The sequence below is a fragment of the Dicentrarchus labrax genome, unplaced genomic scaffold, assembly GCF_905237075.1.
Source record: "Dicentrarchus labrax unplaced genomic scaffold, dlabrax2021, whole genome shotgun sequence".
Lineage (NCBI taxonomy): Eukaryota > Metazoa > Chordata > Actinopteri > Moronidae > Dicentrarchus > Dicentrarchus labrax.
The window spans coordinates 19,802,558-19,819,514 of NW_026136722.1; the positions used below are offsets into that span (position 1 = coordinate 19,802,558).

The 16,957-nt window shown below is 41.4% G+C and overlaps 2 protein-coding genes across 3 annotated transcripts in view; both read left to right on the forward strand.

Moving 5' to 3' along the window:
• Positions 1–1,789, forward strand: part of cdipt (CDP-diacylglycerol--inositol 3-phosphatidyltransferase (phosphatidylinositol synthase)) — a 5,376-nt gene extending 3,587 nt beyond the window's left edge. The window contains exon 6 of the mRNA XM_051388276.1: positions 1–1,789. This exon is cut by the window's left edge and continues 1,343 nt beyond it. The gene's annotated coding sequence lies outside the window, so the exon portion shown is untranslated.
• A 1,874-nt stretch (positions 1,790–3,663) lies between these two features.
• LOC127356939 (myc-associated zinc finger protein) lies at positions 3,664–12,364 on the forward strand. Of its 2 annotated transcripts, XM_051389032.1 has the most exons (8): positions 3,664–4,743; positions 6,271–6,421; positions 7,544–7,941; positions 8,836–9,092; positions 9,300–9,363; positions 10,572–10,743; positions 10,849–11,132; positions 12,214–12,364. In XM_051389032.1, the coding sequence occupies exons 1-8, from the start codon at positions 4,711–4,713 to the stop codon at positions 12,223–12,225; spliced, it is 1,371 nt and encodes a 456-aa protein (XP_051244992.1). In that variant the 5' UTR covers positions 3,664–4,710; the 3' UTR covers positions 12,226–12,364. The 2 variants fall into 2 exon arrangements, with proteins under 2 accessions (XP_051244992.1, XP_051244991.1); XM_051389031.1 differs by lacking the exon at positions 12,214–12,364 and having other exon boundaries at positions 10,849–11,201.
• The last annotated feature ends 4,593 nt before the right edge of the window (positions 12,365–16,957 follow it).

Sequence of the window (16,957 nt, forward strand, 5' to 3'; positions counted from 1 at the left end):
TTTAACTCCCTGATCTCTGCACACACACAGCTGATGGATTCCTCACTTTAATACATCAAACTTACACAAACGCCATATTTCCGTCCTGTGTTCTGCTTGTTTCTTCGGGTTCAGCCGAAGCTCTTTTAATCTGCCCCCCCCCAGGAAGTTGCAACAGTTAATGTGAATTCAACCAGTTGCATGAATTCTGCATTATTTTGCAATTTCAGTTGCAGTTGAGTTTCACTTTATGTATTTGACAGGGACATTTATAGTAAACATAGACAGACTGAAAACAGCAATATGATGAAAGTATCAAGTTGCCTTACATTTTTCGTGAATTGTACGAATAATCTAAACTATTTTTGCACATTTAATTGCAAAGAAAAACCTAAAAACATAACAAAAAAAGTCTGCGAAATCCTGGAGGGCGTCATCTTGTTCTGGTTCCTCTTCCTCTGGTTTTCCGACTGGAGAATTGGCGCCACCTACTGCTCATCTTGTGAGCCATCTATCCATTATAATCACATAGCAATCGTGGATGGAAACGAGCATTAATGCACGTTTTCTTTTGCTGATTTTACTTGAAATTGGTTTAAAATGTGCTAAACATTTGGATGGAAACACGGCTATTCACAGACTTTCATAATGAATCCTTGAAAGTTTTTTAAGCAGAAATGTCAAATGTGAATATTTGATGGTTCTCTTTGTCTTCTGGGATGTTAATTTCACATTTTGGAAACTGCGATTGTTATCATTTTACTGACGTTTTACGGACCAACCGATTTAATAATAAATAATCAACGAATGGATTATTAATGGAGCATCGAGATTCCCTGCAGGGTCTACCTGACGTAACCTGACAATTAATTCTTATTGATGAAGCTCCTAACTGATTTATCGATCGGTATTAAGGCTGTTAGTTTATTGATATTAGAATGTGGTTCCTAAACTGCTGCCAAAGTTTTTTTGGAAAAAATGGCTTCCGTCTGAGTGTCTCCTGTCGGGTGGATGAACAAAAGCATAAAAACTTTGACTCTCAAGAAAAATATGCATTTATTCCTAATTTGTTTTGTTTTTATATGTTATATTTTTTATTTATAAAGATGAAATTGTGTCCCTGAAATCTACGATAGACCAAAAAAAAGTCAGTTTATACGCGGACGACATCCTTTTGTTCTTCTTAAAGAAAACATTACTTTTAAAACGTTTTTTTTGATGGCTTAATATTCCTTTTGTGTCCTCCGAGCCACTATCTTTGCTGTTCTTACTGTTAATTTCTCGATATTCCTGCTAATATTTTGGTGTTGATTAGGTGGTGACTGCCGCATTAGAGGGACGTTGATCGGTTTGTGCTTATTTGACATTTATGATGCTGTTTTTTTTGTGGTAGAAGAGACGTGTTTCCTTTCTGTTTTAGTCTACTTAGGAACAAATAGAAAGTTATGCAGGTCATAAGTTATACCTCACGTGAAGAGCACCAAGTATTACTGTTTAAGGTTCTGCGTTTTAAAGTCACTGACCACACGTATGTGCTGCTTACGGACTACTGTAAAGCCAAGTTTCACTGCAGAATGCGTGAAAAGTGTTCATATGTTATCTTGTTTTTGATGGAACTCATTTCCTAGAATGTATTATTATAAATACAAAATGTATATCAACAGACAACCGTAAAGCAAAGTCTAATGTTGTATTTAAAAGACATCAATTGTTGTAATTATTAATATATTTGATGGTTATCTTTGTTTGGAGTGCAGGTGGTTTGAACTAACTGTAAAAGCAGCTATTAAATAAAGAAAATAAAACCAGATTTCTTGTTTTTCTCACTTTATCTGCAGATCCTGGAGAAATATTCCGGGTTTATAATTGTATTTTCACAACCTTAAAAATGTTTTATGTTCCTGCTGCTCTGCTTTCATGAATAGTTTCCTTCATCAGTGTTAAAATGCTGTATAGCTCAGCTTTATTTCAATTTATAAATCATCATACACTAAGTTTGCATCCAAATAATTCTTCAAAGTGTAAAGATTTGATGTAAGTCACATAAAATTAAAAACTTCAAGCAGTAACAATTCATTTAAATTGGTGCTTACATAAGAAAGCGTCACATTTTGTTTTACAGGAAGACAAAATAATTTCGTTTTTGTTCATTTTTTTGGCATTCATTGTTAAATAGAGGTAGAATATAACTGAGGATACAGTCTTAAAGGGTTAACATGACATTTCTCATCTCACCTGGAATTTAAAGATCATGAAACAAGAGAAAGAAAGGACACAGGAGCACATACAGACTGTATATACATATATGTGTGTGTGTGTGTGTGTGTGTGTGTGTGTGTGTGTGTGTGTGTGTGTGTGTGTGTGTTGTTTCCACCGTGGAGGGTTCTGGAAGAACAAAGTGACACGACACAGATTTCAGTTCAAGGATGTGTCAACATTTTTAATGAACAAACACTTATTTGCTCTTACAGAAATAAATAAATAAATGGAAACAAGGAGGTCATCAGATGTTGATGCTGGTTGAGCTGGGGACAGACAAGACTCAGGGGTCAGGGGTCAGGGGTCAGGGTGGGATGAGAAGGAGAAATAATACACAGTACAGAGGTTATTATAATTCACTAAAACTGCCTTTAAAAAAACATTTGAGTCACATAAAAATAGAAACTAGACTGCAAAAAAAGAAAAAAACTAGATCGAACTGAGAGGATGTGGTTTACTTACAAAACCAAATAAAAGACAAATATACAGGAAATGTCTTTAGTAACAAGCATCAGGACGACCTGCTGTTGTAATTCTTAACTTCCTAAATCTCACACCTGACACATACTCACATATCAACCTTTTCAAAACTAAACTAAACGAGCAAACCCACTCCGGAAACTAACTGAAATAAAAACTAAATAAAACCTATAATAACTCTGTTACAGACAAACTCTCATTAAATGTCCCTTCAGTATAATCCAGGTTAATCTGATAGTTACTGATCTGTAAGCAGTCTGTAACCTGATCCAAGTATCACAAAATTAAAGTAATGTCACTTCATTACTTTACATTACTTTTAGATTACCTGAAGACAAACATACACAAATAATATACAGCCTGTAGATCATTTTCACAGCTGGAAGACAGAACTCGCACTGTGATGTTTTTTTAAACTATTAGAATACTGTTTGGTGTATTGTATGAATGCCAAATTTATGAGTGGCTCTTACTGAACGAAAAACTTAACTCACACTGCTTATTATCACAAACTTAATGTAAGTGTGCATTAAATTTTAGATTTTTTTAATAGAGTTTGGTGTACCACTATGTCTGCCCCCCCAACTCAAGAATGGATTACAGTTACCTTTCTTTGTATCCTGATTACATAACTCAGTTACATGTAATCTGTTACTCCCCAAGCCTGAATATAATATCTACAAAGTCCTTCAGTCAGTTTATAGCATCAAAGGACCACTATCTTCAGTCACATAATGGAAACAAAATTTAAAAAACATATTAATATAATAGTGTTTAGTTTAATATATCAATGCCGAATTTATGAGCGACTCTTATTGAACGTTGAACATCATTAACACTCTTATCAAAATACACTTAAAGGAAGCAGACATTAAAATTAAGATTTTTGTGAATGGAGTCTGGTGCGCCTCTCCGTCTGGCTCCACTCAAGAATGGACGTCATGTGAGTTGAGGTTAGATCCAGCTGTTGCACTTGCGCGCATCGTTACCTTTAAGATGCTCGAGGATAAAGCCTTGATTTAGCTAAACCCGACACCATTTTAGTTTAAGAGTTTGGCGAGCGACGTCCGGATGACCGCTCGTGTGTTTCTACGGGAGCTGCGGGCGGACTTTCTCTCGACGGCGACGCGCGGGGGATCAACGGCCGAGCTGGTTGTATAAATGTCGGATTTCATTATTTGTCGGCCTACCGAGAGAGTGGCGGCGGCGGCGGGGGCGAGAGGGACGGCACGAGACGAGACGGGGTCCGCGAGGAGGGTGCATACACAAAATACTTTCCCTTTAAAGCAGAGAGGGACAGAGGGGGTGAAAGAGGGGAAAAAAAAGAAAAGGAAGAAAGACAGAGAGGGAGGGAGGGCGAGAGGGAGCGAGGGAGAGAGAGATTTGAAAAAAAGAGAAAGATGTCATCCTGTCGATTGAAACACCGAGGCGGAGCCACGGACCGCGGCCGACCGGGAGCGCTCTAGTTAGGGGACGAGCTCTACGCAACGCCGAGGCTTGGAGCGCCGACGCTGCGGCCTTTTTTCGGAGCTATCGCAAAATAAATGAACTCCTGCTGACTATGATTAGCACGTCTCGGCTACATCGTCTTCTGCATAACAATAGCTCTAATTTGCATGCATATTTTATTACAGTAGACATAAGCAAATGATATTAAAAATGCACCATTAAAAAAAGCAAAGCATGATACCAACCATTTTGTCGCATTTACAAAAACCATCTTGTCCGTGCCTGTAAAAGCTCCAACAGATATTAATTCATAACTCACAGCAGCCTAATCCCTTATAAGTGGTTTTATTTAAAGCTAAATAACATTACATATCTGCATTAATTAACCCGGGCAGGTAGAGGAGCGGTACGGGCCTCAGGTTGTGTTTTCATAGCAGCAGTTGGAGCTTTTCTTCCTGGGCTCCGGTGCCCTCCCTCCTCCCCTCGGCTGCTCCCCTCGGCTGCTCCCCGGCTGGTGAGCTCCGAGTCCCCGCAGTGTTCACGATGGACACCTCCTGGAGTAATTTCCTCTTTCAGGTAAGTCTTAATTGATGCTGGAGGAGCTGCTGTATGGGGGTGTTATTTGGGTGGGGGGAGAGGAGGGTGGAGGGTGGGAGGTTGGGGGGGGGGTGTTGACATCTGCATGGGGGGTTAAAGAGGAGGGAGGAGGTGGAGGGGGTCACAGAGGGGTCAAGGTAAAAGTTAGCTTTGGTGCACATGTGCTGATTCAGGAGGTGAATTTCTCCCTAAACTTTCTGTTTCTATCTGTGTTATTAAATGTTATTAATTTTATTTAATTTTATTTAATGTTATTAATGTGTAAAATCTTCATCGGTGGGGCAGAACTGGGCTTATGCCCCAAATGACTCTTTAAAGTGGCCCGTCCTGCACAGGAGAAAGTCCCTGTGTTATAAACTAGTAGTACCTAACTTTCTATCATTTAATAAACTTATATTCATATTATATTTAAACAGTGAACACAGACAGTGAACTCAGTAACTGTTTGTTAAAGTTTGTGTAAAACCAGATTATTTCCTGTTTTTATACAATTCTGTCTGTATTATGTATTTTTGATCATTTCCACCAATGTGACGAGAGTAAAAAGTATTCTGTGGGTCATTATAATGACTAATCTCTAAATAATGAGGAAGTCAATAACATGAGATACTTGAGTTTATGTTCTCACTCTGTGTATTCCTGTTATATTTCTGTTAGTTCACTTGAAGGTGACAGGATGGGACAGAGTACTGATGCAGACTCCATTCACAAAACCTGTAATTTTACAAATAATCAGAACAGAAACAAATAAAACTCACCAAAACCGTCTTTGTTAAGAATCAGGAACTCCATTACAGAAAGGATCCCTACAGAGATAGACCTTTAGTTTAACCACAAACAGTAATATCACTATCACTCTCCACCAGACTCCAGAGACAGAAACACTCATTTTACCTTCAGATCATCGTAACTTCATTAAAGTGGACAGAAACAGAATAAAACTCATTAAAAGCGTCTCTGTTAGTGTTTCCAACAATCACCAACTCTGGTTTGGTGGAAATAAATCCTTAATTCACCGACGTAGATGATAAAAACAGCAGATTCAGTCGGAGCAGACCGGCTATGGAAACAACCCACAGAGAGGCTGCGATACAACACAGGCAGAGGGAGAGAGACACCATGTGACTGTATATAGAGAATATAATGTTAATGTTTATATCTGATTTATATAAAACCTTTTAAGTGTTTGGTCAATAAGTCAGGTGAGGAACGTCCTCAGTCTCAGTGAAATCTTCAGATCTTCTGACCAACAAACCCAAAAATATTTAGTCTATAATTATATAAAACTGAGTTAAACAGCAGATCCTCTCTCCTGTGCAGCTTTTTACCTAAAAATGAACTTAATTGATGATCAGAACAGTGAAATAATCAATGATTGGACACAGACGTCCCTCAACAGTAGACCAGCTGGTAATATTACACCTGATCCCGACCTCCCATCGGTGGGATCAGTCGGTTGTTTCAACAATAAAAGGATTAAAGACACTTCCTGTCTGATTGTGGCAGACGCCGTCGACTCAGAGTCAACCTGAGACGCCTCTTCAGTCCGAGCTGCTGCCGGAGCTGACCGGCTCCGCTCAGAGTCCTCCAGCGGAGCACATCGTGACGCCGCCGTCCACCGTCGACACCGCCGCCCTCAGCGAGGAGCCGCTACCGGGTGAGGAGGGCGGGTTGTAAACTGTTGGCTCAGTGTGCTTTTACATTGAATATACACTGTGTTATAATGTAGTGCAGCAGTTCCCAACCTTTCTCTTTAAAGGACCTTTTACTATCATTCATAAACTGACTCAGATATATAGATATTTATTTATTAACAGTGAAGCAGATTATTTCCTGTTTAGGGAACTTTTTACACAATTCTCTGTCTCTATTATTTATTTGTATTATTTCTAACAATCAAACAGATTCAATAAGATTCTGTTTTGATAAATTCAGGGTTTTTGTCTCCCTGATGTTCGGCCATTGTTCTATCAGTTACTAATCTTATAAGTGAACCAAACACTGAGATATCGGCCTACAGTGGGTATTTTATAGGTTTCTTGCACATCTTAAAATCTCGAAGACCTTGTAACCCCCCCTCAAGCTTCAGTGACCCCTAGTGGGGGTCCCGACCCCCAGGTTGGAACCACAGATATAATAGAGGGACTTCACTCCAGACTGTAAACTGCTCTCCCTTAAATACCAGGCACATTGTGAAATCTATAACATGTTACTCACCAAGATAACCGAGTATATTAGATTATAATGTGCACAGAATAATGGAAATATGTCGATAACTCGTCTATATTTTATGTTAAAGGAAGTCGATGAAGACACGTGTTTACGAGCCTGTTTGAAAAAAACATTTGGTTGGTTGAATGGTTGAATTCTGTAAAATGTTGGGTGAGATGTGTGAACCCGAACTATAGAGGCAGCGTTGGGCCCGAACCCGAATGTTTGCTTAAAGTTAATGAATAAATAATGAATTAAAATAGTTTATTATAAGTAAACTACATTGTGCACATAATATATTGCAAATCATTATCAACACTAATACATAATAAATTCACTCACTCATTTCATTTCATTATTTATAAAATATTTTTATTTTTTTAAGTCCAAAAAATAGAGTTCTGGCTCGGAAAGGGAATTAAAGCTCTAGCTAATAATTGTTGATACTGATAATTGTTTAATTTCTCTTCTTTTGACGCCTTATTTCTTCCGTTGTTCTGCAACAAAACAGACGTATATAAAAGTATATAATAAATTCTGCTGGTTGATTAAAATGTGGTGTTTTCAGTCAAACCGCTCACCAAACCGAGCCGGCCGGCCCACATCTGCGCCACCTGCAACAAGGAGTTCAAGAACAGCTACAACCTGCGGCGGCACCAGTCGGTGCACACGGGCATCAAGATGAAGGACCGCGCCGCCCGCGAGAAGGAGGAGGCGGGGAAGGTGGGACGGCTGGATAAACAGACGGTCCCTCTCTCCCTCCTCCACCTCACCCTGCCCCCCAGCCTCCCCCCGGCCCCTCCCCCCACCACCGCCCCGGAGACCCTCCCCCCACCGCAGCCCGGTCAGCACGCCAACCAGGAGAGCCAGCCGGTCTCTGTGTCCATCGCCCCGGCAACTGTAACCATGGCTGCGCAGCCTCAACCCATCCAGGCAGCTGTTGTTGTCGTGGGCTCCATGGAGCAGGTGGGTCCACTTGGGGGGGGGCAGAAAATACCTCCACTCAGCTTCTGGCCTCAACAACACAGCGTCTTATTCTTATTATTTCATCATATTTTAACATAAACCTGGTTATTTATCTCTGTGTGACTCTGACAGCAGCTGAGGTGTTAGCAGACTACATTTTATGATTTCTGTTTATTTTAATATTTATTTTAACTACGGCCAACCAGACTCCAGTAACAAAACCAGTGATTTTACCAAGCAGATGATCATAAAACACTTCAAAGTGGACAGAAAGAAAATAAAACTCACCAGAACCGTCTTATTTCTTTAGTCTTTCCAGCAATCAACAACTCTGGTTTGAGCGATATGAACCTTAATGCCACTGACAGTAGTTGTTGTTTGTTCCACTAACAGTAGTTGTTGTTTGTTCCACTGACAGACTCAGGTTGTTATTGTCAGTGTCTGACAGCATTATAGAAAGGATCCCTACAGAGATAGACCTTTAGTTTAACCACAAACAGCCGTAATATCACTATCACTCTCCACCAGACTCCAGAGACAGAAACACTCATTTTACCTTTGGATCATCGTAACTTCATTAAAGTGGACAGAAACAGAATAAAACTGATTAAAGCGTCTCTGTTAGTGTTTCCAACAATCACCAACTCTGGTTTGGTGGAAATAAATCCTTAATTCACCGACCTTGATGATAAAAACAGCAGTTTCAGTCGGAGCAGACCGGCTATGGAAACAAACCACAGAGAGGCTGCGATACAACACAGGCAGAGGGAGAGAGACACCATGTGACTCTGTATCTGTATATAGAGAATAGCTGTTAGCTGATATATGTTTATATCTGATACATAAACCTCCAGCTCTTTCCTGACTGCACTGAACTCCTCTGCTGCTCCACAGAATCCGAACCCCATCCCCAACCCCAACACCAACCAGGTGAGGAAGAACCACGCCTGCGAGGCCTGTGGGAAGGCCTTCAGAGACGTCTACCACCTCAACCGCCACCGCCTGTCCCACTCGGACGAGAAGCCCTACTCCTGCCCCATCTGCCAGCAGCGCTTCAAGAGGAAAGACCGGATGAGCTACCACGTGCGCTCGCACCAAGGCGGCGTGGAGAAACCTTACATCTGTCCGCACTGCGCCAAGGCCTTCTCTCGGTACTAACTTTGATCCATGTCCTTTAGAGTTGCTTGGTGAGGAGACCTGTCAGAAAGTCTAAAGTTAAAATCATAAAATCCTACCTCTCTTTGGCTCAGTGTGTCCCAGGCTATCCATACCAACTGTCAGTGGACACGTACAATCTAGTGTGGAGACATTTGGTGGTTTATAGTGACGGGTTTTGTTCTCTGTGTTTATTGTTGCAGACCAGATCACCTCAACAGCCACGTTCGACAGGTGCACTCTACAGAGAGACCGTTCAAGTGCACGGTAACGTCTTCATCTGTCTGTTTACTGGAGTTCAACCAATATGGGTTTGTGAATCATATAGAGCATGAAACACTGGATGATGATGATGATGATGATGATTATGATGATGATTATTAAAACAAGCTAAAAGAAGCTTATGAAGTGCGTATGATTGTTATAAAACAGAATACTGACAGAGAATTGTATTAAAATATCAGTTAAACTCATCTCTGATTAATAATCCGAGGACATAATCTGATAATTCATCCAAATCTCTGCTTTTACTCAAACTTCCTGCAGTTATTGTGTCACTGTTTGGGTTTATTGTGTAGTTTATCAGCTGTTGGGAACCTCTGGTCTAACCCGTATATACGAGCTGTGACACACACAAATGCAAAGTTAATTACAAACAAACAAACAAAATGTTTATTTTTATATAAAAGTAAAAGACTTTAACCTCTTCCACCCACCACAGACCCAGTTTCTCTGTATTTAAGGCCTCATATGAGGGCCTGGAGCATTATGTGTGTACTGTTGTCAGGCTGATGTTCAACAGAATTGATGCAAAATTTAATCACCACCCTCCAAAATGTGACTGGACGTTGCCGCTCTGCTCCACGGAGAATACACAGCTGCTCTATTTTCAACCCGCGTCAAACAGCACAGAGCAGATCGCACTGGCAGGAAGTCAGACGCAGAGAAGCTGGTCGGTTTTCAGAATAAAATACAGGTGCAGAACCGGAGCATCAACATTGTGAGTCAGTGAACTTCGCAGTGAACAGATTTTTCTTTTGAAATGAGAAAAACAAACTACCATTTATAAATGTGGGGAATGAAACAGTTGTCTTCTTAATCATTTTCTGTTTTTATTTTCAAAACAAAAGTAGTAATTTCCTGATTTTGGTTCAAAACAATAATCTGTGAGTACACCGACCCTGTGGCACCGAGCCGGACGTCAACCAGTCAGTTGAATTGGAGATAAACACAAAAGGTCAAAAGTCAGTTAGGCAACGCTCTCAGTGGGATTTCACCACAGACACCAAGACCCTGAGAAACCCATTAAAACCTCCATGCTGTGATTGGGTAGAGATGCACCGATACCGGTATCAGTATCAGGTCCAGCACTGTACTGACTGTAATCATAAAACCACTCCGACACCACTTTGACATCCTCACGTGTTCTGACTCCGTTCTGTGCGTGACCATAAATGTCTCGTTGTTTTCCACAGACGTGCACGTCAGCGTTTGCCACGCGGGATCGTCTGCGTGCCCACCTGATCCGCCACGAGGAGAAAGTGCCGTGTCACATCTGCGGGAAGCTGCTGTCGGCCGCTTACATCACCGACCACATGAGGGTCCACAACCAGTCGCAGCACCACGCCTGTCACCTCTGCAACCGCAGTGAGTCGCACTCTGATGGAGTTCACTAATACACCTTTTCACACTTTATTCATCATTTAATCTCATGTAGAAAATCTTTAAGTAACTTAATGTCTCTGTCTCCAGGTTTCACCACGCTCACCTACCTGCGAGTCCACGCTCAGAAGCACCACGGCCAGGAGTGGAAGGAGAGCGGCGGGGCGCGGGGGGGCTTCGGTGGGACGGGTGCCGGCGGGGTGCTGCTCTGCCAGCTGTGCGGGGTGCAGTGCAAGACGGCCACGCAGCTCCAGGGTCACATGGGCACCCACGCCAACCAGAGCGACCCCAGCCCCGACCCGACGAGCGCGGGCCCCGTGGGCACCACCAGCGTGGCTGTCACTGTGTCCAGCGCCAGCACAGTGGGACTGCTGGTAACTGACTGCTCCAGTATCGCCCCCCAGCCCCACAGCTAGCACGCTGGGAGGGCGAGGGCGGGGTGGGGCGGGGTGGGACGGGTGGGGCTGGGGATGAAGGGGCGGGCGGGGGGGTGGTTTAATGGAGGCAAAGGCCAACAAGGAGTCACTGAGGAGAGGACTGGGAAGACGGCGTCCAATCCAGGTGTGTCAATGATGAGTCTGTATAAGTCTTTTCATTTAAACTGATTCTGTGTTGGGGAGTTCTCCTGCACATATTGGGGGGGCTACAAGGTTGGAGACTTAAAGAAATCTGTTGTTGTGGGGTTAGAAAGAATTGAGGCCAACAGGTAGCTGCTCCTCATCTCTGCTGAAAGGCTCCAGGCAACTAGCATAACACACCACGACCTTGAGCTGTCTGCATTGACGTTGCATTGTGGGTAACGTAGGCGGCAGGTTTTACGTTTTGACACGAATGAGCCTGGCTGTTAAAGTCTCCACAGTTCTGCTCCTCTGTTACTCATCCTTATAATAAACCTCATGGATTACGTGGTTGTGGACAAGCAAGGCTGAAGTTAAACTGGAAACTCAGAGTCTGTTGGAGCTTTTGGAGTCACTAGAAGCACATTCACGCTGTTTGTAAAAGTGTCTTTGTGCTAGCTGTTTGTGGCTAAGCTGTGTTGTGATGTTAGCTGAGCAAGCAGAGAGGCTAACGGCTACGTAGCAGCCGCAGTGTGCAGAGTGGAGACGTTGGTTTTATAGCAGCAGGGGTTGTTTGGAAAAGCTTCCTCCAGATCAGCTAATAACAAAATTCAACTGTAATAGCCAGTTTCTACCAGTAGAGGGCGTCCACTGTGCATTTCTAGAGCAAAATGTGTAGAATAGTTTGTAAAATGTCAATAACACCAGTAAATACCCAGATACAGAGGCTTACTTTCAAATGGTGACAACTTCTACAGCTTTATCAACTGATTACAAACCTTTCCGTCAGTATGCTGAAATATAACACATTTAAAACAAACATTATTGTAATAAAAGATACATTTGAGAACAGAAAAGCCTCAAACACGTTTTAACTGCTTTCGTTTTCACTCTCCAGATGTTTTCTTAACAGACTGCCAAACGTGGACACAGACCGGGAGAAGCCGCCCTGGAAGTCGTCTTTCCGGCCTTTTTTTCGGACCTTCGTCTCCGCTCCGCTCACCTGCCACGAACGCCGAGAGACACTTTTACCGCACACGTTACTTCCTGTACAGTGTCCTGCAGAATTGAGTCAAAGCCAGGGAAGAGACAATGAGGAACACCTCTGCTCATTCATTAAGGAGGAAAATGAACGTGTATTTTTATTATATGGCTTAGCATTTAGCTGTTTGTATTCGCCATCATGTTATTGTTTTTATTTTCCACTGACTTGCACAGCCTGTCATGATTTTGTAAAAGCCGTTGCCGTTTTTAGATCATTTATATTCCATGAAATCAGTGTTTGTTTATAACGAGGACCTAAAGACCTCAAGTAGGCTCACGTAGGAAAACACCTGAGTTCTTCCCCTAATTTATTACAAAACAGTCTCCAGTTTGCCTTTGTCAGAGTCTTCAGAGCAGGGAAACCTAACGGGACACAGGAGCAGCTGTTTCAGACGGGCCATGGTGTACATACACTTTTATATCGCTGATAAAGGCAAACTCATAGTTGTTTGTGTATAACCCCCCCCCCCCATGAACATTGAATGTGCATAACTTCTCTGCTTCATATGATCTTTGCTCTTAACGCTGGATGCTGATTTGTAATTCTTGAGAACTTGCCTCCATGTAATTTGTAGCTACCTTGGTGACACATTTCTGTGGCTGTGCATATTGATTGTACTTGATGCATAGTGCATAGCGCCTCGTTACTACTGTATTAAAAGGCAGTAAAATGCATGTGTGGATTCAAGTTGAAATGATCTTCGTGAGTGTCTGGGTGGCTGCTGCTCTTTATTCAGGAGGTGGTGGTCTGAAGCATAAATATAGAGGTGTAGATACCTCTCTGGTCACCATATTGCGGAGGTCAGATCCGCTGATTAACAACACTGAGGGATTCAGATTCACTACAAAATCGACTAACTCGCTTAATTCTGAACAGATTTTTTTTTTTAGCAACAGGAGAAATTGAACCTGAGATATATATATGTATACATACTGGTTGACATTAATTCACCACGTGGAACAGCGCTGCAGGAATGTGCAGCGGTTGGATGTAAAAACAGAAACATGTTAATCAGAGCAGCATTTTGGCCAAAATACAGAATGAATACATGAATACTAGTGTGAGTGTGAGCTGGTGCATAAAGTATCAACACATGGTTGGACAGGACAACAGGAAATATATTTTTTTATTCATTTTTACAAGAATAACCAACGGTTTTTATTCCTTACTCAAAACCTAACTTATTAACTTCATCATGTTTTCCACCGCTGTACGACACACATAGCTTGTTGAAATCGCCCCAGGAAACTGTTTGGGGTGTGCCTTCACATGTACGAGAGCAGACAGTAACGTCTGTGGGCAAATACCGTCACCATGTGCAACTGAGCGAGGAATGAGGAACCCTCCGGGACCAGGGCCCCGAACAGCTGTGGGTTATATCACAGCAGCCACAGGATGTCTGCACTGCACATGTGCACGATTACAAAGCTGGATCCAGGGATGTGATTGGATTTCAAATCAGCAACAAAAGTAAGGTTGTAACTATTAATATACAATAATAAATGAATAAGTAATTAGTTACACTACCAGTTACTGGGCAGAGATAGTTCCCCTTATACACTGAGGATGGACTGTACAGTGAAACATCTTGTGTCCAGCAGGAAAACTTCCGATATTTATTTATTAGGGCCCGAGCAGTAACATGCGTAGCAAGGTATTCTCTTGGTCCCGCCCCCCAGAATCAGCCCCTAAGACACGTACGACCGACATGTATGAAAATTGGTTCACGTGTCATGATCAGACAAGCAAAAAAGCCTGTTAGACCCATACCCCAAACCCAACAGGAAGTCGGCCTTTTTGAATTTTGTGGTCATTTTTGGCGATGTTTCGTATTTGAGGGAATTTATCGGATCGACTTCAGATTCGGTCTAAAAACATTAACAATTAACAGTTGTGCTAATTGTGACTGTACATCGACATGTGTGCCTGTGGCGTGTCATCGGATTTTGACGATTTGCCATAAAATGGGAAGTTTATTATCTGAAAATAATAAGAAACTTTCAGAATATTTTGACTTAGTATCTCAAAATAATTACATCAATGTTAGCACTGTTTAAGGGACCTTTAATGTTAGCATTAAGGGACCTAATGTTAGCATTAGGGACCTAATGTTAGCATTAAGGACCTAATGTTATCTCTGTTTAAGGGACCTTTAATGTTAGCTCTGTTTAAGGGACCTTTAATGTTAGCACTGTTTAGGGACCTTTAATGTTAGCATTAAGGGACCTAATGTTAGCTCTGTTTAAGGGACCTTTAATGTTAGCTCTGTTTAAGGGACCTTTAATGTTAGCATTAAGGGACCTAATGTTAGCACTGTTTAAGGGACCTTTAATGTTAGCATTAAGGGACCTAATGTTAGCACTGTTTAAGGGACCTTTAATGTTAGCACTCTTTAAGGGACCTTTAATGTTAGCATTAAGGACTAATGCATTAAGGGGACCTTTAATGTTAGCACTGTTTAAGGGACCTTTAATGTTAGCATTAAGGGACCTTATGTTAGCATTTAAGGGACCTTTAATGTTAGCTCTGTTTAGGGAACCTTTAATGTTAGCATTAATGGAACATGAATGAGTGCAGAAAGAGAGAGGAAGAGAGGAGCTAATGTTCACAATGGGAAATCCCCGATAGTCTAGGCCTATAGCAGCATAACTAAGGGATGGTTCAGGACTCACCTGATCCAGCCTAACTATAAGCTTTTAAAAAGGAATTTTCCTCTCTTAATGTGGTGAGGGTGTCTGCCTCCCAACCCTACTACTAAAGTTAGCATTAAGGGACCTAGATTAGAAATGTAGCACTTTAAGATATGAAGGGACCTGACCATGATGAGCTTTATAGGTGAGGAGGAGGACCTTTAAATTCAAATGTACATTTTATAGGGACCTAATGTTGAGAAGCATTACAGGGACCTAATGTTAGCTCTGTTTAAGGGACCTAATGTTGAGCATTAAGGGAACTAATGTTAGCACTGTTTAAGGGACCTTTGGGAACCTGTTAGCATTAAGGGACCATAATGTTAGCATTAAGGGACCTAATGTTAGCTTTAAGGGGCCTTTAATGTTAGCATTAAGGGACCTTATGTTAGCATTAAGGGACCTAATGTTAGCATTAAGGGACCTAATGTTAGCTTTAAGGGGCCTTTAATGTTAGCATTAAGGGACCTTATGTTAGCATTAAGGGACCTTTAATGTTAGCTCTGTTTAGGGAACCTTTAATGTTAGCATTAAGGGACCTAATGTTAGCATTAAGGGACCTAATGTTAGCACTATTTAAGGGACCTTTAATGTTAGCATTAAGGGACCTTTAATGTTAGCATTAAGGGACCTAATGTTAGCTCTGTTTAAGGGACCTAATGTTAGCTCTGTTTAAGGGACCTAATGTTAGCATTAAAGGAACCTAATGTTAGCTTTAATGTAGCATTAAGGGACCTAATGTTAGCATTTAAGGGACCTAATGTTAGCATTAAGGGACCTAATGTTAGCACTGTTTAAGGGACCTTTAATGTTAGCATTAAGGGACCTAATGTTAGCTTTAAGGGACCTAATGTTAGCATTAAGGGACCTAATGTTAGCATTAAGGGACCTAATGTTAGCACTGTTTAAGGGACCTTTAATGTTAGCATTAAGGGACCTAATGTTAGCTCTGTTTAAGGGACCTTTAATGTTAGCATTAAGGGACCTTTAATGTTAGCATTTTAAGGGACCTTTAATGTTAGCATTAAGGGACCTTTAATGTTAGCACTATTTAAGGGACCTTTAATGTTAGCATTAAGGGACCTTTAATGTTAGCATTAAGGGACCTAATGTTAGCATTAAGGGACCTAATGTTAGCATTAAGGGACCTAATGTTAGCACTGTTTAAGGGACCTTTAATGTTAGCATTAAGGGACCTAATGTTAGCATTAAGGGACCTAATGTTAGCTCTGTTTAAGGGACCTAATGTTAGCATTAAGGGACCTAATGTTAGCATTAAGGGACCTAATGTTAGCATTAAGAGACCTAATGTTAGCATTAAGGGACCTTAATGTTAGCATTAAGGGACCTAATGTTAGCACTGTTTAAGGGACCTTTAATGTTAGCATTAAGGACCTAATACATTAAGGGACCTAATGTTAGCTCTGTTTAAGGGACCTTTAATGTTAGCATTAAGGGACCTAATGTTAGCATTAAGGGACCTAATGTTAGCTCTGTTTAAGGGACCTTTAATGTTAGCATTAAGGGACCTAATGTTAGCATTAAGGGACCTAATGTTAGCTCTGTTTAAGGGACCTTTAATGTTAGCATTAAGGGACCTAATGTTAGCATTAAGGGACCTAATGTTAGCACTGTTTAAGGGACCTTTAATGTTAGCATTAAGGGACCTTATGTTAGCATTAAGGGACCTTATGTTAGCTCTGTTTAAGGGACCTAATGTTAGCACTGTTTAATGGACCTTTAATGTTAGCATTAAGGGACCTAATGTTAGCATTAAGGGACCTAATGTTAGCTCTGTTTAAGGGACCTAATGTTAGCATTAAGGGACCTAATGTTAGCATTAAGGGACCTAATGTTAGCATTAAGGGACCTAATGTTAGCTCTGTTTAATGACCTTTAATGTTAGC